Genomic DNA, 24,946 nt, shown 5'->3' on the forward strand with positions numbered 1-24,946 from the left:
GAGTCTTAAGGAGCTTGGTTTGTTCAGCCTAACAAAATGGAGGCAAAAGGGAGATCTGATTGTACTCTGTAAATACAAGAGTGGGATGAACACCAGGGAGGGAGAGGAGTTACTGAAGTTAAGGGTCAATGTTGACACAAGAACAAATGGATATAAGCTGGCAACCAACAAGTTCAGGCTCGAAATTAGATAAAGGTTTCTAACCATCAGAAGAGTGAAGTTCTGGATCAGCCTTCCAAGGCAAGTTGTGGGAGCAAAAAACAACTTGCTTCAAGACTGCGCTTGATAAGTTTATGGAGGGGATGGTATGATGAAGTTGCCCAGTGTCTCATGGCCCATCCACGACAACTGTTAGCAAATATCTCCAATGGGAGAGACGTGACACTAGATGGAAAAAACTCTGAATTAATACAGAGAATTCTTTCCTGTGTGTCTGGTGAGTGGGTCTTGCCCACATGCTTGTGGTCTAACTGATTGGCATATTTGGTGTTGGAAAAGAATTTTCCCCTAGGTCAGATTGACAGAGACCCTGGAGGAACCGCTGCCCATGACAGCTGAGCTGCTGCGGGAGGGTACCCTGCTGCTGGCGGTGGCTGGGCTGCTGCAGTTCCCCAATATCATGGAGGTCTCTGAAAGTCATGGATTCCATAATTTCTGCAACCTCCGTGACATAATCATAGTCTTAATCATGATCATAGTCAGCCATTAAGATGTTAGGTTTGTAAAGGGTTTGGCATTCTTTTGTCTTTCCTGAGGGATTAAACTTCTGACATGAGATCACTAAAACACAAGATGGAAAAGCCCTGTTAGTTCATCCTGTCCTCATTTTTTACTTTACACCCAGTGGCCAGGGCAGAATAAAATTGCACATTATTTTGGGTCTCATGATAACTCAGAACATGATGATGGCATAGAGCAAACTTGAGTGATGTTTTCCTTTAACGTCTGTGTTCAGAGGGGAATTTATATATAAATTATAGGGATGTAATGTTTTTTCATCTTTGTTTATGGTTGCTATTCACTGACAGGAAGCCACATTCTGCATCGTTCTGCGTGGTGCTCGCCTGGGACAAGCTGTGCTAAGTGATGTACTTCAGGCTGGCTGTGTCCCTGTTGTTATTGCTGACTCCTATGTTTTGCCTTTCTCTGAAGTTCTGGACTGGAAGAGGTTCGTACTTACTGGTTTTCACCCTCTATACCTGTGTAAGTTATGCATGCCACTGGAAACCTCACGACTTAGAAGTGAAGAAACAGAATATGCAGGGGGCTGCATGAGAATGCTGACAACAGGGCAGCTGAAGTCCACACTATGGATGCATCCAAGCACAGGAAGTAATGGAGCAGGAAAATGAGAGGGGACAAAGGAGGGCAGTGAGCAGCACAGACTGTGCAATTCTTGGTATTGGATTTCCTGTCTCTTGCAGCTCGGGATATTCATCTATAGAACAAAAATTATTGGCCTTTTCACACTTGTATTTGCACTCAAGCTGTTTAAATTGACTTCTAGCAGTTTATACCTCCCAAACCCCTGTGAAGGAAAGAAGTATCCCCATTATACAGGTGTGAGTGACTGAGTCACGGCAGAGATTTTGTATGCACGCAAAATGCCCATTTTGTGTGCATACAAGTTTACGAACTTAACACTCTTTTTCCCTAAATGATTTATTCAGAATTACACCAAGTTACTGACAGAGCTGGAATTAGAACACAGGAATTCTTGGCTCCCAGTCCATACTTAATTCATTAGACCACACTCCTCTATCTAACCACTTGCAGCTGCTCTTCTGCAAATGCACCCCACAGAGTTCTTGGGCATTTCCCTTAGGTTGAGCAGCTGGGGTCATGAAGAAATTCCCCAGTGGTCTAGTATTGAATAATTAATTACATTACAGAGGCTCATGCCTTCCTCTGAAACCTCTAGAGCGTAGCATGTTATGATACCAGTTTAGATGGACTATTGGTATGTTCTCAAGTGGCATTTTTATACTTTTTTCCCCTCACTGTTTTGCATTTAGAGCCTCTGTTGTGATACCTGAAGAAAAAATGCCTGAAATGTACAGCATTCTGCAAAGCATTCCTCAGCGGCAGATTGAGGAGATGCAGAGACAGGTAAAGTAGCCTGAATATAGTGTTTAAGTCTATATATGAGTTCATGTGTGTCCACTGTCTGTGTATGTGTGTGAAGTGTGGTTGGGAGTAGAAGCATTCTGCATTTTCTCATTTTATTAAAGTTCAGTTCATTCAGCTCGCTGATTTTTTGCACTAAAAATACAATAACTGACATTTATATAATGCTCAGAATACTTAAATACTGAATATGCAAAGATAATTTTATTCATTTCTGGCACAACTAAAATCTGCTGAAGAGCAGCTGTTTAACAGTACTACAGTGTAGTTTAGGTCAGGAATTTAAGAACACTGCATATGATTGCAGTTGTAGAAGAACGCTTGAGTATGCAGAATTCAGTTACTCACACTGGGATTTCTCTGGCATGTTATGTTAACATCCATGCTATTGTGAAAGATGTTATGGGATCTTCAGTGCCCACAATGGTCAGGGTCTCCCGAGCATGGACTGCGTAAATACTGTGAAAAGTAAAACTGAGGTCCAGACCACCTGTTCATTAAAGATCCCATGGTACTTTCCACAAGAGCAGGGGTGCTTACCCGAGTAGCTGACCAAATTCCACTGTAAGTAATTTCATTTTACTCTCTTCTCTCTGTTTTCTCAATGCACAGTGATGATCAAATTCCTGCAGAGTTCAGTTTTATTTCCCTGCTCTTGCAAGTTAAGACAAATTTCTGATAAAACCACAGTGCAAATTTGTAGCTTCCTGCTCAACCATAGCTAAATTCATTGAAGTGAGAGATTAATGAATTCTGCTTAACCTACATATGTCCAGATCTATAAATATACTTTGAAATCTTTGGCTGAAAGGTGGTAGTTAAATACAAAATGCTTTATATACGTTAATTACACATCCCTGTAAGATAGATGTTATACCTGTTTTACAAGGGGAAAAGAGTCAGAGAGGTTGTGACTTATATAAGGTCATGGAATGAGTTGAATGGAGCCAGGAATATAATCAAGGAGTATTGACTCTGTTCCCAGTTCAGTCCGATAGATGATACTGCCTGTTTGCTACAGATTGTTAGTGTCCATAATACCAGGTACTTGCTCTGACCTGAGTATTCTCATGCAGGTGTGTGTGTCAGTGGCTCAGCTGAGCAGATCAGTACAATTATTGGCTGTAGGCAGATTGTGGTAAAGTGGCTGAGCATCTTGGAGGCATAGGGAAAGAAGGATATTTGCATTTCACGGATACTTTTATTTAAGGTATTTCTGTTACTCTTGTCATTGAGTGCCTCACAGTTACTGATGTAGTCTTACACTACCACTGTGGGTAGAGAGGTACAGTTCTCCATTTGTAAAAGGGATAACAAAGGGACTTGTTTAAAGTCATACATGATTTCTGTGGCAGAGAAGGAATTTAACACAGGCCTCTTGAGTCCCAAGTTATAACCTTAGCCATGAGGCCATCCTTCCTCCCTGATGATACTTGTAAATATCAAGGAGAGGAAGAAAAGGTTTAAGTGGTCCAAGAGGTACAAGTAGAAGTACGGAGATGAAATTCAGAAATAGGAAATTTAAGATAAATATCAGAAAATATTCCTTATGGTGAGATTTGTAATATGTGGAATAGTCTTTCCAAGTAATATAAGTCCCATTGTTCAATTCACTCGTAATTACACAGTGCTGGAAGCTATACTATATGTAGGGCCTTACTAAATTCATGGCTGTGAAAAATGTGTCATGGACCATGAAATAGGCCCTCCCTCATGAAATCTAGCTATTGGAGGGGAGAAGGAGAGGGAGGGGCAGGGCTGGGGGCACTCGAGCTGGGGGGCCCTTACTGTTCCCCAGGCTTCAGCTGCTAGTCCCCGGGCTGGGGAGGCACAGGACTTCCTCTTTCCCTACACAGTTACTCTCAGGGAGATGAGACGCATCTCCTTGTGCCTCCTCCTGCTGCAGGAAGCTCCACAGCTGGGCACACAGAAGTGAGGGTGACAATCCTGCAATCCCCTCTACAACAGCTTTGTGATACCCCCCCGCAACCCTCTTTTGGGTCAGGACGCCTACGATTACAACACTGAAATTTCAGATATAAACATCTGAAAATGTGAAATTGACTAATTTTCAAATACTATGGCCATGAAATTGACCAGAATGGACGTAAATTTGGTAGAGCCCTAACTATATGGATCCATTCTGCATGTGCTGGTGCAAAGAATAGACTAGATAATTTAATCTTCCATTTCCTTCATGTCTAATTTCTATAACTAGTTTAACTTTCCTTGTATGCAGAACAGAAGCCTTTGCAAGTATCACAGCAGCCAGCAGAGGTTTCCATTCCCTTTATTCACCCACTCCAGTTAACTACTATGGCTGTGTTATCTTTAGGTCAACTGCCAGAGATGTGCACATATTCACAACTCTAATAGGTGCTAAAAACAGCACCTATTAGAGCTGTGAATATATACACATGCCCCTATATATGTATGAAGTCTTTGCCAGGTGCTTTGAATTAAAATATATATTTTTAAAAAAGCTCCTAAGAACAATGTTTCTCAAACTGGGGTCGCCACTTGTGTAGGGAAAGGAGAAAATTAGAGATAGCATACAAGTTCTGGGTACTAAAATGCATAAGGGTTGTGGTGAATGTGCAGTATTTTACATTGGCAGCTCAGACATTCTAAGGCAGTTTTTCTCAAACTGGGGTCGCTGCTTGTGTAGGGAGAGCCCTGGCGGGCCGGGTTGGTTTGTTTACCTGCCACATCCACAGGTCCAGCCAATCACGGCTCCCTTTGGCTGCAGCTTGCTGCTCCGGGCCAATGGGAGCTGCTGGAAGCGGCACAGGCCAAGGGACTTACTGGATGCTGCTTCCAGCAGTTCCCATTGGCCTGGAGCAATTTTCTCCTTCCTCACCCAGTCAAGTTAGTGTTTGGTTGGAGAGGATCAGTGGTGTTTTATGTGGAGTTTTCTGGCATATAAATGGTCTGCACTAGCCATTGTTGTAAATTCCAGAGTATCGCTGACCATTTTAGAGCTTCTCTCATTCCTCAGTCACACCAAATTACTCATACACATGGATTCTTTTTCACATGTGATGAATATTCTTGTGCATATTAGCTGGTGAAAATTCTGGAATAAAATTGCAGCAAGGTCTGTCAACAGGCTCTCTGCCCACCTTCCTCTTGTCTTCTGAGGCTGGCTCTGTCTGCTGCAGGCTGAGGACACATTTAACACTTTATCAGCCTTATTTATTGCTGGATTCCCAGTGCTAAGCATCTGTGAAGTCCTCTCTGTGATACCTGGTCTTGTGATATTTCCAAATCAGATATTCAGAAAATAATATCTAACATCTGATGTGACACTGAATAGCAAAATAAAGGATTGATTCACAAAGTAAATCATTACATGTCTCACAGCTGTCTGCATTCTGCTGTTCTCTCAGTTTCACAATGGGGCAATATATTTAGTTGGCCCTTGACATAGAGGTTAAAAATATACTTACCTTCTTCTGATGGGAATTATTCTGGGGAAAAAAAATCCTGGAACTTCTTGTCTAGTTGGAAGGTCATCCTGCGACATCCAAGCATCTACACCTTCAAACTCTCATCTTCTACTCTTTGCTGTTTGACTCCTTAAATTATATTTAGCACTTGTATGGCACTGTGCATGCATTAATTAATAAATGAAGATTAATCACAATTCAAGACTTCAGGGGCTGGTGAAGGAAAGGAGAGTTTGAGTGTGATTGAGTCTTTGAGGTGTCAGGTACTAAAAGATTCAAAGGCAGTCAACTTGTGGGTGACATCTCAGCCCTGCTGCTTTAGTGTAGCAGGGTGGACCCCTGCTCCTGCCCTGAAGGGGTTAAAACCAGCCCTGGGAACAGGCTGTGGCTGGAGAAAGCAGCCTTTAGGCTGGGGCAAGAAGCCTGGGCTGATTGGGGAAAGTAGGCTCAGCTGTGGCCATGCTCCAGTCAGGCCCAGCTAGCCCCTATAAGAGGCTGAGAGCCAGAAGCCAAGACAGTCTCTTTCTAGCTATAGAGGGAGATGGGCCTGGCTGCAGGGAGCTGGACATAAGGTACCTGAGTGAAGCAGGGCTGGGGAAAGGCAGAGGAGCTGGAGAGCTCTAGCCTTGAAAGCCCCAGACTGCAGCCTAGCATTGGCTAATAGGTACTGGGGGTTGCAAAAGGCAGCCTAGGGGTAGGCCAAGGCAGCAGGTCCAAATCCTCCTTGCCAGTGATGAGTAGGCTGATACTGCAGTCTGCCCCAGGGTGTGGGGCTAGACAATGATTGGCAGTAGCCATATACTGAGGCAAGGTGGGGATAGAGGGTGGGGGTTCCCCAGGGAGGGGAGACCCTAAGAGAAAGGGGTTACTGCCAGGGGGCAGCACCCCGTGTAAAAGGGCACCGGGTCCAGGGGACAATTGGATCACCAGCCTGCAGAGGGCACTCCAGAGCTGAATCGAGCTAATTGCCAGAAGACACCAGCAGGAGTCGATGCAGGGGTGAGTCGGCCCATCTACAAGCACCTTGCCTGAGCTGGACCCTGACTAATAAGTATTTGTAGATGCCCTTCTGTAGATAAATATAAGAGCTTGTTTATCCTTTTTCCAGCTGTGAATTACACCTCTTTCCCCATTGCTTTCCACTGTGATGTGTGGTAGTGTTTGCTAGTATCTATCTGCTTAGCTGCTGTCTCTTATGTAATGGTTACAGAATGCTTTTCTAATCTGTACTCTGCTTGTTTGGGAGCATTATTTCCCTACATTCTGTCTTTGCACTGTTTCAGAGGATTATTTGTCATTGTTTTAGGTAAGTTACTTTGCTCAACAGTATTTAACAATGTATGCCCTGTTTTCTTCTCCTGCTATTCATTGCTTCACTTCTGAATAGGGTGACCAGATGTCCTGATTTTATACGGACAGTCCGAATTTTGAGCCTCTTATATAGGCTCCTATTACCCCCCCACCCCATCCCGATTTGTCACATTTGCTGTCTGGACGCCCTACTTCTGAAGAATAACTGCACTTTCTTCACTATCTTGTGATGATTATCCCTGTGAGGATGTGGCTCTGACCTGAAAGAGACTGACTGTAGCTAGCCTTAAGTGTCATTTATCATCTGTGAAACCTGTGGCCAGATTCCTGGTTAAAATTGGCGTGTTTAGTAGCTGAAACAGTGGAGTGGAATCATAACTATCTTCTGTTCCAGTTCTGCCTCTTACACCTTAAAGCACTTTGACTGTGTTTAAACTGAGGCACGAAGAATGGAGCTTGGCCAGTAGTAAAATAGGTATAACAATGTGTTGACGCTTATTAATGCTTAGAAAGTAATTTGAAATCGTTGGATTAAAGTTGCTATGGAAATGATTGTGCTCTTGAATCTACATATTTTCATACCAGCAGATAAGAGCTAGAGTTCTTTTTAACTACTTTCCTCCACCCACAACTTTCATAAAATTCCACATGTGGAGGTGATATCATTTGATAAAATGAATTTATCATTCACCTTTGAATGGCTCCTCTGCTCTGTCCACTAATCTATTTCCTCCATAGCTAATTTTAACATTTCAAATAGGTTTATTGTTTTAAAGTGAAGGCAATCCCACAAAATGTCCTCCTTCACCCCTTGTGTTGACTTAAAATCGGACACAGTTCTGACAGTAATGTGATATTTTTATGTACACACATACACACACACACACACACGTGTCTACTAGCTTCCCAATGCATTCCCACCACATTTGCTTTAGGCTTGGAAGGGCCTGAGATATTGGACCTTAGAAGTGTGCTGTAAAGGTGCGGGATTCACCCAGTGGTGCCTTCTGCTGGTTATCTCGGGGAATTAGCTCACCAGCCCTCTGGAGCGCCCTCTGTCGGCCGGTGATCCGCTACCACTTCTGGCTCCCCTGTCCCTTCCAGGACCCCAGTGCCCCTCTAACTGGGTCCTGCCCCATGGCAGTACCCCCACAGTTCTGGGTTTCCTGCTCCCTGGAGAACCCGCCCCCCATCTCCACTTTGCATCAGTCTTGGCTACTGCCCAGTCTCCATCTAGGCCCCGTTCACTAGGGCAGACTGCAGCATAAGCCACTCCTCACAGGCAAAGAGGTTTGGACCTGCTGCCTCTGGCTACCCGTGGGCTGCCCCTGCAACCCAGTACCTAATAGGCTTTACCAGGCCTGCAGCCTGGGGCTTTCCTTGCTGGAGCTCCTGGGCTTCCTTGGCATTCTCCCCAGCCCTGCACCACTCCAGATACCTGGTTAGCCTCCCTGCAGCCAGGCCCTTCCCTTTCTGAATGCAGAGAGAGACTGTTGAGCTCCTGGCTCCCAGCCTCTTATATAGGGCCAGATGAGGCCTGACTGGGACATGGCCCAGCTGTGGCTGCTTCCCTAGTCAGGCTAGTAGCTTCTTTCCCTGCCACAGCCCTCTCCCAGGGCTGTTTTAAGCCCTTCAGGGCAGAAGTGGGATAGGCACACCGCTATATGTGCCATTTTGTGGTTTTTTTAACAAAAGTTTTTTGATGTTTTAATGGAATTCCTGAGCTCTGTACTGTTGGTAACCTAGGTGCCAGACATTACAGGTAGAGACATACAAAAAAAACAACTTCATAAAACATTTCAAAACTAACATATTTCTAAAATATTCCTGTGAAATATCTGGCTCATACAGAATACATATTGCTGTAGTGTTCTCTCTGGGGGTGACCTGAATAACACACATTGGCTTTTTTTTATAAATAATACAGCTATCGTGATCTCATGCTGATAAAACCACACCATTGTGTAAAACATACACTATTAGATACACACGCACATGATGAAGGAGCACCCGAGTTGTGCTAAATTCTAAACTATCTGTATGTACTGTGCCAGTATAAAGCAGTTGCTCCTCAAATGCAGAAATCTTTGCCCTTAATGGGAAAACACTGGAATTGAATCATAGTATTTAAAATTTTATTTGCCTGTCTTCTCCATTTGTTAGCAGCTCTCTGTACAGCATCTTTCTGTGATTAACTCAGTGGAGTTCATATATCAAGATTACGTTTTTTTCATCAATTTGATATAGATTAAAAATCTCTTTGACAATAAGACTGTTGAAGGAAGTTGTTTGTTTGAGTTTAATTTTTCAAATTTTCTTGCTCGAATTACTTTGCCAAGCATCTGATGGGAAATCAAGAAAGCCATTAAATGGAAATGTCTTAAATTTACAGCACACAAGAGCTTGTAAATAAACTTTCTTTTTTAGGTTTGGGCTGGGAGAAAATAGTTTGGTCGCTATGAGGATTAAATCATTGCTATCATGAGGAGGGTAGCATACGGACACATTAGCCCTTGTGTTGTTTTTCCAGGGCTGACGTGAGTTGGCTTTTGTGCTTTCAATACAACTTCATTTTGCATAGCTGCTTTACCAGGACAGTGTATGGTATAAATCAGGGAAAAGAGGCAGCAGTATTTAGTGGTTTGAGCACGACTAAAAATCAGGAAACCTGAGTTGTATTCAATCTCCCTGCACTGCCACTGATTTGCTATGAAACTGTGCCTTGCTAGCCTTTGCTTTTTTTGTTCTGACCAGCAAAATGTATTGCCATCAGAGCCCCCAGGCCACCCAAACTCTGCATCCTGTGCCCCTCCCCAAAATTAAATCTTCATGTTCACACCCCACTCTGCATTATTGTGAAAACATTTACAGCCATATAACCAGTGGTGAGCTGGAGCCTGTTTGCACCAGTTCGCAGGAACCGGTTGTTAAATTTAGAAACCAGTTTAGAACCGGTTGTTCTGCTCGGGCTTCTAAATTTAACAACTGATAAGTTGAAGTGACCCAGGAGCATAGCTGGGGTGGAGCAACTGCTCCCCCTGAGCCCATTATCCAAAAGTGGCGCCAAACCTGTGGGTGCAGGGCCGGCTCTAGCCATTTCGCCACCCCAAGCATGGCGGCACACCGCAGGGGGCGCTCTGCTGCTCGCCGGTCCCGTGGCTTCGGTGGAGCATCCGCAAGCATGCCTGCGGGAGCTCCACCGGATCCACCTTGCCGCTCTCCCGGCAACCGGCAGAGCGCCCCCTGCAGCATGGCGCCCCAAGCACACACTTGGCGCGCTGTGGCCTGGAGCCGGCCCTGCGTGGGTGCTCTAGCTCCCTGCCTCGCTCCCCGGCCCCAGCTCATCTCCGCTCTGCCTCCCTGGGCCTGAGCACGAAGACACTGCTTGCTTCTCAGCCCTCTCAGGCTTACTGCTCGAACAGTTGATTCACGGGAAGCAGGGGGGCTGCGAGCTTGGCCTGACCCTGTGCTCCAGGCGCTGCGCAGCGGTGGCGTCGCTTGGCTCCAGCCAAGCGGTGCGGCTGTAGCGCCATCAGCCACCTCCAGGCAGCGCGGTAAGGGGTCAGGAGTTGGATAGAGGGCAGGGGGGATTGGGGGGTGGATAGAGGTCGGGGCAGTCAGAGGGCAGGGAACAGGGGGGTTGAATGGGGACAAGGGTCCCGGGGGAACAGTCAGGAAGGAGGGGGGGGTTGGATGGGGCGGTGGGAGGCAGTCAGGGGCAGGAGTTCCAGGGGTGGTCAGGGGACAGGGAGAAGGGGTGGTTGGATGGGGCAGGGGTCTTGAGGGGTGTGTGTGTGTCAAGAAATGCGGGAGGTTGAATGGGGCAGGAGTCCTGGGGGGCGCAGGCGGGCCACGACCCCCTTGTGGGGTGAGGAGGGAACTGGTTGTTAAGATTTTGGCAGCTTGTCACTGCATATAACTGATGGGTAAGCTCAGAAAACAGGAACTCTCCTCTCTGTTCAGGGACACTGTGTGTGTGTGTCATATATAATACTGTGTCTCTGAACAGAGGGGAGCATCCCTGTTTTCTAAGCTTAGCTTTATTATTTTTACAGAAATCAGTACAGTAGGACACTCTTATCTAAGCCTCCATTATCCAGCTGTCCATATTTACTGAATCACCAGCTGCCCGGGATTGAGAGCGGCTGAGGCTGGGGCTGTCAGTGGTCCCACTCTCAGTCCGAGCCTCAGCCATGGCTGGACCTCTTGCTGTCAGTCCGAGCCAGGGCGGCTAGGCCTGCCAGCCTAAGCTTGGCATCCCATTCTCTGATTTATCCAGATTTTTGGTCACCTGATCTGGCCCCAGTCCCAATTAGAGTGGAACACCGATTATCCCATTTAACAGACTGACCGCCTAAAAAAGCCACCAGCCTGCTGAGCTGGTGAGATTGAGACAAAGTGGGTGTGAAACACATGCACTTCTGGGACTGCCTTCATGTCTGTTCTGTGTTGTTACCATCCTGTTATCTGTGAAGCTCCCTAGTGAGCATCCTCCTTGAGCCATCCTTCCCTCACCTGGAGATCTATATGGAGTCTGTAACATTGGTGGTAATGCCTACAGGCAGTTGCTGAACTGTACTGTGGACAGCATCCATTGTTCTACTTTCACTTCCCCTGCGCCACAGGTCAACAACAATATTGTGGCAGAATATTGAGAAAGGAAGGGAGAGAAGGATAAGGAGTGGATGTGGTAGGAGTATGGCACAGAAGGTGGGGGAGAAAGATTGAAGTGGGGGGATGGAGAGGAGCAGAGTGAAGAAAAAGGAAGGAAAGGAAAACACAACATCCCTATGGCTACTGCTAAAACTATCCCGTATGAAATGTCCTCCTCCAGGGCAAATCCATTTTTCACTTTGTAATTTGTAGGGTAAACAGACTTCCAGAGTCTTTCTGATTTTTGGTCTGCATATTCGTTTAGCAGAGTATTGTATGTCTTGAAAATTTATGTTCTACTGATACCATAAATCCTAACATGTTGCCTCAAATTCAGCAAACAGATAAATTCATTACTATCTAGGACTGGAATTTAAGGATAACCTTCAAGGTGGGGGAGAGGGGAGTGCTGGGGGGGTGGGGAGGTTTAGTTCCCCCCCCCCCCGCTTTGTTTTTTTACATTAGAAATTAAGGCATTGTCTACTCTGATGATGATCTTGTGATTACAAGAGTGAAGAAGCTAAAAGCTGATGCAACTGAGGAAAGGGATTTTTTTTAAGTCACACTTTTTAAATGTGTGTTAACACTTAAATTCAGTGACTAATGAGCACACTAGAAAGAGAATGCCTTTGTTAAAGGTAGAACACCCTTACCCCTTCAGCTAATATATGAACACATGCTACACCCCATTCAAAACTCTGTAAGAGATCCACTTGGAGAGCTAAAGAAGACCAGACTTGAGAATTGTGTTTTTGCCCTGAGGCAAAAACAGTCAAAAAAACCCTCAAACATAACCCCACAACTTTTCAAGCCTTCTTTATGCCCTTTTTTTTTTTTTAACAAAGACACAAGCCCAATTTTTAAAAGACATTGCAAGACATTTTAGAGTGAGTTTTCAGTGTTGGATTGGGAGGTGAGATTCCCAGAACAAATAATGTCTGAGCAATACCACTGTAGTTTTTCTAGCTCATATCCCCCATGCCTCAAGCTCTCCAGGTCACATGGAACTGAAGACACTAACATACGCATAAATCAGTGACTTATTTTAGTGTCATGTTAAAACATGAGTGGCTAGTGTGTCTGACCCCTTCCCCCTCCTATTTAATGTGCTTCTTTGACTTCTCTTTAAAGAGGACTTTGTGGAGTAATTTCAGCTCTTATCAGTTTGCTGACAGCTATATGAGCCTGTCTTCTGGCTCCAGGCAGTGAGTGCAGGCGTGTGAAACTTCTCATTTTTGCACTGAAATGGTCCTGGACAAAGTTTAACCAAATTGATTGTATGGATTTTTTTGCAGGGTGAGGCACATATAGGAAGTAGGATTGTTAGCTGTAATTGGTTGATACTGAGAAAAGTTTCTATTTCCAGCCAAACTTAATTTCAATATTTGGACACTCATAGAGGGAGGAATGAGGAAGAGTGAGCTTCCATAGGGCTGTTTTTTTTATCTTGTCATTTGAAATGTAGTTCCAGGATATACTGGCTCTGCCATTTGTAGAGAGCAGCAGGGCAGCTCTTATGGGTGATTGGTTTGGTCTTAGAAGCTTTTTAAAAAAAAATTGATTTCCAGCTGTATATCTTGCCTTGATGGGGAGCAACTTCTGTCTCAGGGCTGTTTAGAATCATCGTTTTTGAATATAAAAACTTTCATTCATCTGACATTTGTAGAATTTTAGGGAGTGTGATTAGAGAGGCTAACCCTGTTTTAATCCTCCCAGAGTGCTTCCATGGAACCCTGGGTCCTCCATAAATGTCAGGCATGGACAGTTTGCCATCTTATCAGATGCACTGGAGTTAGCTCCAGCCCCCCTCTCCCTCTTGGGAAAGGTCTGTTGCAGCAGACAGCAAGGGAAAGGAAAAACGATTACCTGGCTTACTGCCAGGAGCACTAGGGGAGTTGCAGAATCCTTGACATTCACTGATCAGAATTTTTTTGAGTCTCTTGAAAAGAGCACCCTTAACCTAGATTCTTCCTATTCCTAGCCCCATCTTTGCCTTCCAGAAAGAAGCAAATTGTCTGCATATTACCTATGGCGCACAACAATCTCTGTGCTATGGGATAGTTGAGAAGTCCCTGAGAGCAGTAAGCACACCATTCAATGACTTTATGGATCAGAGCTATGTCTTGTTAGAATTGGAGCCAGGCAAATTTTTTTTGATAAATAGGTTTAGTTGAAAAATGCAATTTTGGTCAACTCGGAACTATTTGTGAACTTGACATGAATTAAATAAATAGTGTGGGCCAAACATTTTTTTGCGTGCAGGGGAGGAGGTAGATTCATAAAGAGAGTGTGGTGCCATCTTATAACTCCTAGCTCAGTGGTCAGGACATTCATCTAGGATGTGAAAGACCAAGGTTCAGCTCTCCCCTCTGCTTCATGTTAAGCCGGGATTTCAATCTGAGTTTCCCACCTACCAAGAGACTGCCCTAACCACTGGGCTATGGGGTGCTCTAGGACAGCTCTCGATCTCAGTCTCTCCTCTTGAAGATGTTCCACTTTGTATGAAGTACTTGAATCATCGCTGGGTGGGACTAAAGATTATAAGAACTGTTTTGTAAATCTGGTCCTTTAAATATGCCTGGAAACAAAATGTTTCTGGTTGAACAGAATGTTTTTTGAATAAAAAAACAGTTGTTTGCCCAGCTCTAATTAGAATCTGTGTTTTCGGCCTCTAAATGACAGGGTTAAACATGAGCTTTAAGAGAGTAATTATGCTAAGTTAAGTCAACCGTGCCACTTTAAACTAGTGAAATGCTGCTGTGAATTTGGATATCTTACTATCAAACCTTGGAAGGTTGCTGTATGCCAATTCCTAGTCAAGGGATATCTTGGATATACAACAGTTAAATGCAGATTATCCAAACCTGAAAGCTCAGGATTTCTTCTGAGAATATTTTGCACTGTTTGACTGAAACAGCTAGTTGCAAACTAACAGTGTTTATGATCACCTGGTCCTGGTGCTCAACCCAGTTTCCACTCTGCTTCCCCATTTCTGTTGTTTGGCCTGTACCACAGTTCTCTTGCCCACATCCACAGCCTGCCTACTAATTGAGACCATTGTAAAATTAGCGTTTACCTATACAATAAAAACCTTGCATTTTTATAGCACTTTCTATTCAAGGATTGTAAAGGCAGTTAATTAAATCAGTCAGAGCTGCAATGAGGTAGCTATGATACCCATTTATATAACATATAAATGTGTAAGGCGCACACCCACATAATTTACTTACACAGGGTCAGACTGGTAGTCTAATAGAACCTGGGAGTCCTGATTCTGAGGTTTCTGCTTTAACCACTACATCTTGTTTCCTTATACAATAAGAATGTTTGGTTTTAAATTATGAAGTTTTTAGGTGCCCTGTAGTGGCACTCGATCTGCTGCTGGATAGTTTTCATATGTTTGTTACCTTGTTGACTTGTTGGATAGCAGTTGCGCAAATCAGCCTTTTGGATACATTTCCTTGAATGCCACATGGCTCTTTCAGGGGTAGAATAGCCAGCAGTTGAGCAGCTACCACAACATAAATCACAGAGCAAGTGGAAATAGTACAGCTTTTGTGAACTAACTCCTAGTGTTGACACAACTCTTTGGAACCTGTTCCATCTCCTGCCTGATGTAACTGGAAGAGTTCATGTGCACCCCCCAGCTGTCAGTCAGTGCTAGGAATGCTAAGGGGGGGAGGGATAGCTCAGTGGTTTGAGCATTGGCCTGCTAAACCCAGGATTGTGAATTCAGTCCTTGAGGGGGCCATTTAGGGAATGGAGGTAAAAATCTGTCTGGGGATTTGTCCTGGTTTGAGCAGGGGGTTGGACTAGATGACCTTCTGAGGTCCCTTCCAACCCTAATCTTCTGTGATTGTGGTGCCCTTAGATTCTGAAACAGCCATGAAGTTCTTTCTCTTGTTCTACCTTTTTAGCTGCTAATTTTGAACATCCTTTAGACTTGGGAACAGAACTTGGATGTGTTATTAAAAATGTTTTATTTAAGTCACACTTTCATTGCTAGAGATGTTCGGAAATAGTAGTTAACAGGAGAGCTACATGTTCCATTGAACTAATAATGGGATAAGAGACCTAGCTTCTAGGATGGAGTTTTGAACATGGTCCAGCCTGAAAGAAATGCTTTCAGTAACTACCTAACAGCTATTTTGTGGGCTAGATAAAATTAATTTTATCTCCAGCTACTTTCTTGCTGGACAAGTTTGTATATCATATGACACCATCACATTTGGCAGTAATTGACTCCTTGGTTCTGAGCCTCAGTAGAGAGGCAAAAGACTGATTGGACCATGGAGGAAGAAGTACTTTTGCACCCTGAGAGATGGTTTCATTTTCTTAAGGTACGGGGGAAGCTGGGTAAAGAATTTCATACTCCAAGGCTGTCACCCCAGTGGCTTTCACCAACACAGATGTCACTAAAAATGTGTGTTGTAGGCGGAGCTGGTAGCAATACCCATGGCTGTTTAACACCTTCCAGTGTGTGTTTGTTTATAATATATATATAAAAAATCCATATTTCACAATTGTTAGGAAAGCTAAGCAAACGGGAATAAACATGCCTTGTGGAATATGGCTTATTCTCCGAAATAGGAGTGTGCTGGTTTTTTGCAAGTTAGAACATTGCAGTAACTTGACACAATTTTTTTTCATTATTACAAAATGCTGGTCTTTCATGTGTGTGATTGGCACTGGGCTTGTTTTGTGTTTAACCTCTTCAATCAACGGAATTGAAACTTCCATTCTCCTGGCATTAGTATGGCAGTCATGGGAAATCTCAAACAAGATGGATCTTATTGCAGCAGTTGACACAAGTTTTGCTTTTATTTATTTAGTTTTTGATGTTGGATACTGATTAAAAGTTTCCAAGCATCTTTTAGTCATATTATAAAGCTAGCCAGCAGAGATCTGGGCAGCTGCTGACCAGGGGAGATGCTAGCGGACACTGGACAAGATCACAGTGGGAAGCATCGGTGTATGTAACTCAGAAAGCTGGGAAAGGTGTAAACAGATCCTCAATTTAGGTGCAGAGTGGGCTCTGCAAACACTGTTTTATTGGCCAGTGGCTCCTGCTTTACTAACCTCTAACCTTTACAATACTCAGAGGTGCTGCCCACCCGCCAGCCTTGCCTTTGAACCACTCTTGGCTCCTGCCACCTCAAAGGCTTGCAGTCAGATTCCTGTGTTTTGCTTGGGACCTCATCTCTCAGCTGGATGCCTGCAACAGAGAAAACTGATCTACCCTTAGAACATAGACATATTTGAAGGCGATACCCCTGAGACTTGAGACCTATTGCTTTGTGTTTCAGGAGCTGTCCATCACTTTTCAAGAAATGGGGCTGAACCTCCCCTTCCCTTTCACTGGGTAGTCATATAACATTTGAATGTTCCTGCAATTGTATACACATGACTGATGTTTGTTCTTCACTTGGCTGTTCTGGCCTTTGTAACAGTTGTAGCAGAGATCTAGATTGTCATAATTTTGGTTTGTGTGATTAATGGAGAGGGAGTGTTCAAAGCAGAAACTAATCTTATGTAGTTTATAGTCAAAATGAGTCTGTTTAAAATGGCATTGTATAGGTTTATATCTATTCTTTCTCAGTGATTTCCTATTCAACTAAAAGGATCAGTCAACATTGCAAACTCCATCTGCAATCTAAAAAATCAAGCTGGGTTCCCCTCTGCCTCTTACACCTTCACCAATGTATCTGACAAATATGATGATCTATAAGGCAGAATAGAGTCCAGCTTGCTGTCCTGTAGTTGCATTGGCTCTATGGCGTCTACAAAAGTAAACATTTGTTTGATGTAAATTAGGAATATGTAAGGTGAAAACTCAACAGGAGTTTTCACCAGGTTGTTTCTGCGTACATACTCTTCAGAGTATAAGAGCACTTTAACCGTTTTTTCCCCTTTACAGCATTTAGTTTTGTTTTGTTCTTCTTCCCAGAGGCCCTCCTGCATGTTTTGTCCCCATTCCCCTCAACCAGAAGGCTCAATGTTTTTGGGTCTTTACTGGCTCTGTGACTGAAACACATTTATGCTGCTGATCTGGGATGGAGACGCTAAGTTTGTGTCAGTCAGCCTTACCAGCAGTCACAGACTCAGGAGCAGAGAGGAAAGTTGGGTTTCAACATGCTATTCCATGCATTACTCACAGCAGAATGTTTGTAATGGGGGAGTCACAGTAGATCCAACTTGTGCAGGATTCCCCCTACACTCCGTTTTTCTCTTCTGTCCTGCATGCCCCCGTTCCTAAGACTAGTCTGACATCCCCAGGATGGGAGACACTGCCTTAAATCCTAGTATGTTGGCAGTATATTAGGGATCAAGATACTCTTGGATTTAAAGGCCACAAAAACGCAGCTGTTTCATGGGCCAACATGGAAACCCTTCTTCCTGTCAAATAGTAGTTTTGTGTGTAGTGTAGTTACAGCTGGATTTTGAGCAAAGTGATGCTGTTGTGAACTAGCAAAAGTGAGATGAAAACTTAAGAACAAAACAAATGTGATACAGGAAAGACTTGGTAAAGCTAATCTTTAATAGAGACCTGCTTGCAGTAGTGCATCATTTTGGTATCTGAGTTTCAAATGCCTGCATTGCAGTAATTATACCTTGTGAACTACCACAGCCAAAATGTGAGACAAGGACCTAAGAAAAATCATAGTGCAAGAAGCTTAAAGTGAAGGGAATTATTATCTTGCTAGCACTAACATTTCCCTTTAACCTCAGCTCCAGGAGTCAGCATTTGTGATGTCAGGAGTTTACAGCAATAAAACTGAGAACTCCTAGAAGTCTACTCTCAGGCGACTAGTATCTGGAGGGTCAGACTAGCATTTTGAACCTTGACCTCTCCATCTCCGAGCATTGACAACTACAAAAAAAAAAAAAAAGTGGCAGTTATAAAGATTTGGTTTCCTCTCTTCATTCTGTTCCTAAAGAGGCCAAATATACTTGTTTAATCCATGATTAAAATGACTGCAGTATAGATTGAAAGCAGATATTGGATTAGATTATTAAATACATTGAGATAATTTTATCAGGTCAAACTCAAATGAAACTGTGCCTAATATTAGCACCAACCCTCCCCCTCTCCCCCCGTATTGATTCACCTTATAAAAATATCTGGGTTAGAATATCACTGGTCCTCACCTAAATCTGCTCAATGCTTGTGACGTTTCTTAGCCAGTATTTCAGATGGACTTAAGTTGTAGGGTTGACAAGAGGGGCCATGGATTATTTTACATCTGCTTTTACCCTGTGACATACATTGTTATAACCAGCATTTCTGATGCCTAAGGCAAGAAACCAAACAAGTACATTTGTGACTAATGAAGGACTGTTCATACATAGAATCATACATTATTAAGGTTGGAAGGGACCTCAGAAGATCATCTAGTCCAACCCCCTGCTCAAAGCAGGATCAATTCCTAAATGGCCCCCTCAAGGATTGAACTCACAACCCTGGGTTTAGTAGGCCAATGCTCAAACCAGAAGTAGGACAGTATTGATGTATATTTGTGTCTTGCTCAGCCTATACAAGCTGCTTGAAATAAAGGATTTTTACCTCCCTAGGCCTCTCGTGGTTAGGTAAAGTTAAATAAATGCAATCTACTTGTGGCTTCTTGAGGTCCTGGGACTTATGCAATTCAGCACAATTGGGAAATGGAAGGAGAAGTAGATGAGTGAATAGAAATAACGTTAAAATATGTTTAATAAAATGCAATAGTTACCTAGTACATTTTCTCACATTTATGTGATATTTCTACAAGTCACTCTTCTCCTCCGTTCACTCTTCACTGGTTTATCAAAAACCCAAAACAGGTTAAGTTATAGTTTGGTCTTTATTTTGGGTGATGTGGCACCAAATGATTTTAAAAAATTTTTTTTTAAAATCAAAGTACGACTCCCCCTTTTTAAACACTCACTCACTTTAGAAATCTTGTCTCTACAGTGCCTGTATAATAGCCCTGAGAAATAGATCCCTCTTGGAAACTAGCCACACTACAACCTGCTTTGCTCAACTCTGAAAGACACTTCTTCATATTTTATAGAAGATTAACTTAAATATTTTAAAAGATTTTTTGGTCAGGAAATACAGCATCAGTTTACTAATACTCCATTAATTTAATAGGTTTAAAAGTAACACTCCTATGCATGGGAAGAGGCTTTAACTTTTTGCTTTCAGCCCAAATTTTCAAAAGTAACTTAATTTTGGATGCCTCAGTTTTTGGGTAACCAAACTAAGACAGCTGAAAGGGGCCTGATTTTCAGGCAGTGTTGAGCTACCTGCTAAGTCAGCCAAAATTGGCTAATCACTTTTGAACATTTAGCCTACATTCTTCTCTTTTTCATACAAATTCTATTTCTCCCAGTGGGAAAATCAATGGGATGTAAATTCCTAACTGTCTAAGAGTATGTCTACACTATGAAATTAGGTCGAATTTATAGAAGTCAATTTTTTAGAAATCGATTTTATACAGTTGATTGTGTGTGTCCCCACTTAAGACCATTAACTCGGTGGAGTGCGTCCACAGTACCGAGGCTAGCGTCGACTTCTGGAGCATTGAACTGTGGGTAGCTATCCCATACTTCCCGCAGTCTCCGCCATCCCTTGGAATTCTGGGTTGAGCTCCCAGTGCCTGATGGGGCAAAAACATTGTCGCTGGTGGTTCTGGATAAATGTCGTCAGCCCCCCTGTCTCCGCCCTCCCCTGGTGAAAGCAATGGCCATAAATCGTTTCTCACCTTTTTTCCTGGGTTACCCATGCAGACAACATACCATGGCAAGCCTGGAGTCTGCTCAGCTCACCGTCACCGTATGTCTCCTGGGTGCTGCCAGACGTGGTACTGCATTGCTACACAGCAGCAGCTCCTTGCCTTTTGGCAGCAGACAGTGCATTACGACTGGTAACCATCATCGTCTTCTGGGTGCTCTTTTCACCGATCTTGGTGAGGTCAGCTGGGGGCACCTGGACATAAATGGGAGACAATGATGGCTAGTAGTTGTACTGCACTGTCTCCTGGTGAGCAGCCAGGAGACGACGATGGCTAGTAATCGTACTCCACCGTCTGCTGCCAGCCTAAGATGTAAAAGATAGATGGAGTGGATCAAAACAATAAAGAGACCAGATTTGTTTTGTGTTCTTTTGCTCCCCCCTCCCTCTGTGAATAGTGCGGGGAGGGATAGCTCAGTGGTTTGAGCATTGGCCTGCTAAACCCAGGGTAGTGAGTTCAATCCTTGAGGGGGCCATTTCGTGTGACAATCCTGTAAGCCATGTCATCAGTCACTCCTCCCTCCATCAGAGCAACAGCAGACAATTGTGTTGTGCCTTTTTTCCATGCAGACGCCATAGCACAGCAAGCCTGGAGCCCGCTCAAATCGCCGCTGCAATTATGAGCACTGTAAACACCACGCACGTTATCCTACAGTATATGCAGAACCAGAACCTGCAAAAGCAAAACCAGGTGAGAAGGTGATAGCAGCGTGGTGATGATAGTGATGCGGACATGGACACAGACTTCTCTCAAAGTACGGACCCTGTCAATATGGACATCCTGGTGTTAATGGGGCAGGTTCATGCCATGGAACGTCGATTCTGGGCCTGGGAAACAAACACAGACTGGTGGGACTGCATAGTGTTGCATGTCTGGGACGATTCCCAGTGGCTGCAAAACTTTTGCACGTTCATGGAACTTTGTGACTTGCTTTCTTCTGCCCTGAAGCACAAGAATACCAACATGAGAGCAGCCCTCACAGTTCACAAGTGAGTGGCGATAGCCCTGTGGAAGCTTGCAACACCAGACAGCTACTGGTCAGTCAGGCATCAATTTTGAGTGGGCAAATCTACTGTGCGGGCTGCTGTGATCCAAGTAGCCAATGCAATCACTGAGTTTCTGCTATCAAGGGTAGTGACTCTGGGAAATGTGCAGGTCATAGTGAATGGCTTTGTTGCAATGGGATTCCCTAGTTGTGGTGGGCAGATAGGGATATGAGTTCTGTCTATCTTGGGACTAGAGCACCAAGCCAGGGAGTACATAAACCGCAAGGGGTACTTTTCAATGGTGCTGCAAGCACTGGTGGATCACAATGGACGTTTCACTGACATCGACATGGGATGTCTGGGAAAAGTTCATGACGCTCGCATCTTCAGGAACTCTGGTCTGTTTGAACAGCTGCAGGAAGGAACTTACTTCTCAGACCAGAAAATTGCCATTGGGGATGTTGAAATGCCTATAGTTATCCTGGGGACCCAGCCTACCCCTTAATACCATGGCTCATGAAGCTGTACACAGGCAGCCTGGACAGTAGTCAGAAGCGGTTCGACTATAGGCTGAGCAAGTACAGAATGGTGGTAGAATGTGCATTTGTACATTTAAAAGCACGTTGGCGCAGTTTACTGACTTGGATAGACCTCAGCGAAACCTGTTTCCACTGTTATTACCACTTGCTGTGTGCTCCACAGTATCTGAGAGTAAAGGGGAGACGTTTATGGCGGGGTGGGAGGTTGAGGCAAATCGCCTAGCCACTGATAACCGCCCTGGTGTCTGGCTGCATGTAAGCAGAATACAGGAGTGCACGGTGCGCATCAGAGAAGCTTTGAAAACCAGTTTAATGACTGGCCAGGCTATGGTGTGAAAGTTCTGTTTGTTTCTCCTTGATGAACCCCTCTACCCCCGCTTGGTTCACTCTACTTACCTGTAAGCCAACCACCCTTCCTTCCCCCCTTCGATCACAGCTTGCAGAGGCAATAAAGTCATTGTTGCATCATATTCATGCATTCTTTATTAATTCCTCACACAAATAGGGGAATGACTGCCAAGGTATCCCGGGACGGGTGGGGAGGAGGGAAGGACAAGGTCACACTGCACTTTAAAACTTATTGAATGCTAGCTTTCTGTTGCTTGGGCAATCCTCAGGGGTTGAGTGGTTGGGTGCCCGGAGGCCCCCCTACCGTATTCTTGGGTGTCTGGGTGAGGAGGCTATGGAACTTGGGGAGGAGGGCAGTTGGTTACACAGGGGGTGTAGCTGTGGTCTGTGCTCAAACTGCCTTTCCTGAACCTCAGCTATATGCCAGAGCATATTAGTTTGTTCCTCCAGTAGCCTCAGCATTGCCTCTTGCCTTCTGTCATGAAGCTGATGCCACCTATCATCTTCAGCCCGCCACCTGTCCTTGTGTTCATATTGTGCTTTCCTGGACTCTGACATTGTCTGCCTCCACGCATTCGGCTTGGCTCTTTCAGTGTGGGAGGACTGCATGAGTTCAGAGAACATTTCATTGTGAGTTCATTTTTTTTTACCTTCTAATCTTCCCAGAGGCTAGCAAAGGAGAAAATAGTGTGAGTGTTGAAACATTTGCAGCTAGTGGAGAGGGGAAAAAAAGGGAGAGTGGTAGTTAAAAAGACACATTTTAGAGAACAATGGGTAGACTCTTTCATGGTAAACCTTGCTGTTAACATTACGTAGCACATGTGCTTTCAGTACAAAGTTCATTTTGCCTCTTATTGAGGGTATGCCAGTTTGGTGTGAGAGATCTTTCACACAGGGCCGGGCAACAGAATTGGCTTGCAGGCATCCAGGGTAAGATAAGTCTTTTGGCTTCTTTAACCTTCATAACATGTGGGAATGGGTTGGCCATTTAAAATGGGTTGGCCATTTAAAAGGAGGAGGGGCTGTGGTTTTCAGGTTAATGTGCAGCACAAACCCAGTTAACCCTCCCCTAATTCACTGGGGTGATCGCTTCACCCCTTCCCCCACCGTGTGGCTAACAGTGGGGAACATTTCTGTTCAGCCACAGGCAAAAACCCCAGCAGGAACGGGCACCTCTGAATGTCCCCTTAATAAAATCACCTTATTTCAACCAGGTGTCCAGGAATGATATCACTCTCCTGAGGATAACACAGAGAGAGAAAGAACGGATGCTGTTTGAATGCCAGGAAACACTGGGACCATACATTGCCATGCTTTGTTATGCAGTGATTCCAGACTGTGTGCTGCTGGCCTGGCGTGGTAAAGTGTCCTACCATGGAGGGTAGAATAAGGCTGCCCGCCCCAGAAACCTTTTGCAAAGGCTTTGGAAGTACATCCAGGAGAGCTTTATGGAGATATCCCTGGAGGATTTCTGCTTCAGCCCTAGTCACATTAACAGACTTTTCCAGTAGCTGTACTGGCTGCGAATGCCAGGGCAAATTATTAAACATGCTTGCTTTTAAACCATGTATAATATTTACAAAGGTACACTCACCAGAGGTCCCTTCTCCCCCGGTGGGTCTGGGAGGCAGCTTTGGGTGGATTTGGGGGGTCCTGACTCCAGGTCCAGGGTGAGAAACAGTTCCTGGCTGTTGGGGAAACCAGTTTCTCCGCTTCCTTGCTATGGGCTATTTTCAATCTCTTCATCATCATCTTCCTTGTTCCCAAAACCCACTTCCGTGTTGCTTGTTACTCCATTGACGAAGTCAAAGCACAGGGGTAGGGCAGTGGTGGTTGCACCCCGTAGCATGGCATGCAGCTCTTTATAGAAGCGGCATGTCTGGGGCTCTGACCTGGAGCTGCCGTTTGCCTTTCTGATTTTTTGGTAGGCTTGCCTCAGCTCCTTAAGTTTCATGCGGCACTGCTGTGGTCCCTGTTAAGCCTTTGTCCTTCATGCCCTTTGAGATTTTTTCAAATGTTTGGGCATTTTGTCTTTTGGAACAGAGTTCTGATAGCATAGATTCGTCTCCTCATATAGCAATCAGATCCTGTACCTTCCGTTTGTTCCATGGTGGGGCTCTTTTGTGATTCTGGGACTCCATCATGGTCACCTCTGCTGATGAGATCTGCGCTCACCTGCAGATCACCACGCTGGCCAAACAGAAAATGAGATTCAAAAGTTTGCTGTCCTTTTCCTGTCTACCTGGCCAGTGCATCTGAGTTGAGAGCACTGTCCAGAGCAGTCACGATGGAGCACTCTGGGATAACTCCCAGAGGCCAATACCATTGAATCACGACACACTACCCCAAATTCGACCTGACAAGGTCGATTTCAGTGCTAATCCCCTCGATGGGGGAGGAATACCGAAACTGATATTAACAGCCCTTTAGGTCGAAAATAACGGCTTCGTTGTATGGATGGGTGCAGGGTTAAATCAATCTAATGCTGCTAAATTCGACCTAAACTCGTAATGTAGACCAGAGCTCAGTCATTTCTGAAAATAGGATGTAGGCTCCTAAGGCACTTAGGCACTTTTGAAAATTTTACCCTAGATCTTTATCCCCTGCTGTAAACTACACATTGCTGCATAACCCAAAATTGTGCAGTCGTCAGTAAATGTCTCTCAAGTCCTGCCTAGCAGAGGAAGCAAAAAATGATGCTGATTGTAACGGAAGAATTTGGAGGTTTCTTTCCCATGGAGCTGAATACAGAGAGACTG

The 24,946-nt window shown here is 44.4% G+C and overlaps 1 protein-coding gene across 1 annotated transcript in view; it reads left to right on the top strand.

Annotated features, from left to right (window-relative positions):
- Window positions 1-24,946, top strand: part of EXT2 (exostosin glycosyltransferase 2) — a 114,753-nt gene that overhangs the window by 20,258 nt on the left and 69,549 nt on the right. Inside the window, exons 6-7 of the mRNA XM_032790412.2 lie at window positions 1,029-1,168; window positions 2,016-2,109. Of these exons, the coding sequence (XP_032646303.1) occupies window positions 1,029-1,168; window positions 2,016-2,109 (234 nt within the window). The remainder of the gene's footprint in view (window positions 1-1,028; window positions 1,169-2,015; window positions 2,110-24,946) is intronic.

Source organism: Chelonoidis abingdonii, chromosome 4 (genome assembly GCF_003597395.2).
Source record: "Chelonoidis abingdonii isolate Lonesome George chromosome 4, CheloAbing_2.0, whole genome shotgun sequence".
Classification (NCBI taxonomy): domain Eukaryota; kingdom Metazoa; phylum Chordata; order Testudines; family Testudinidae; genus Chelonoidis; species Chelonoidis abingdonii.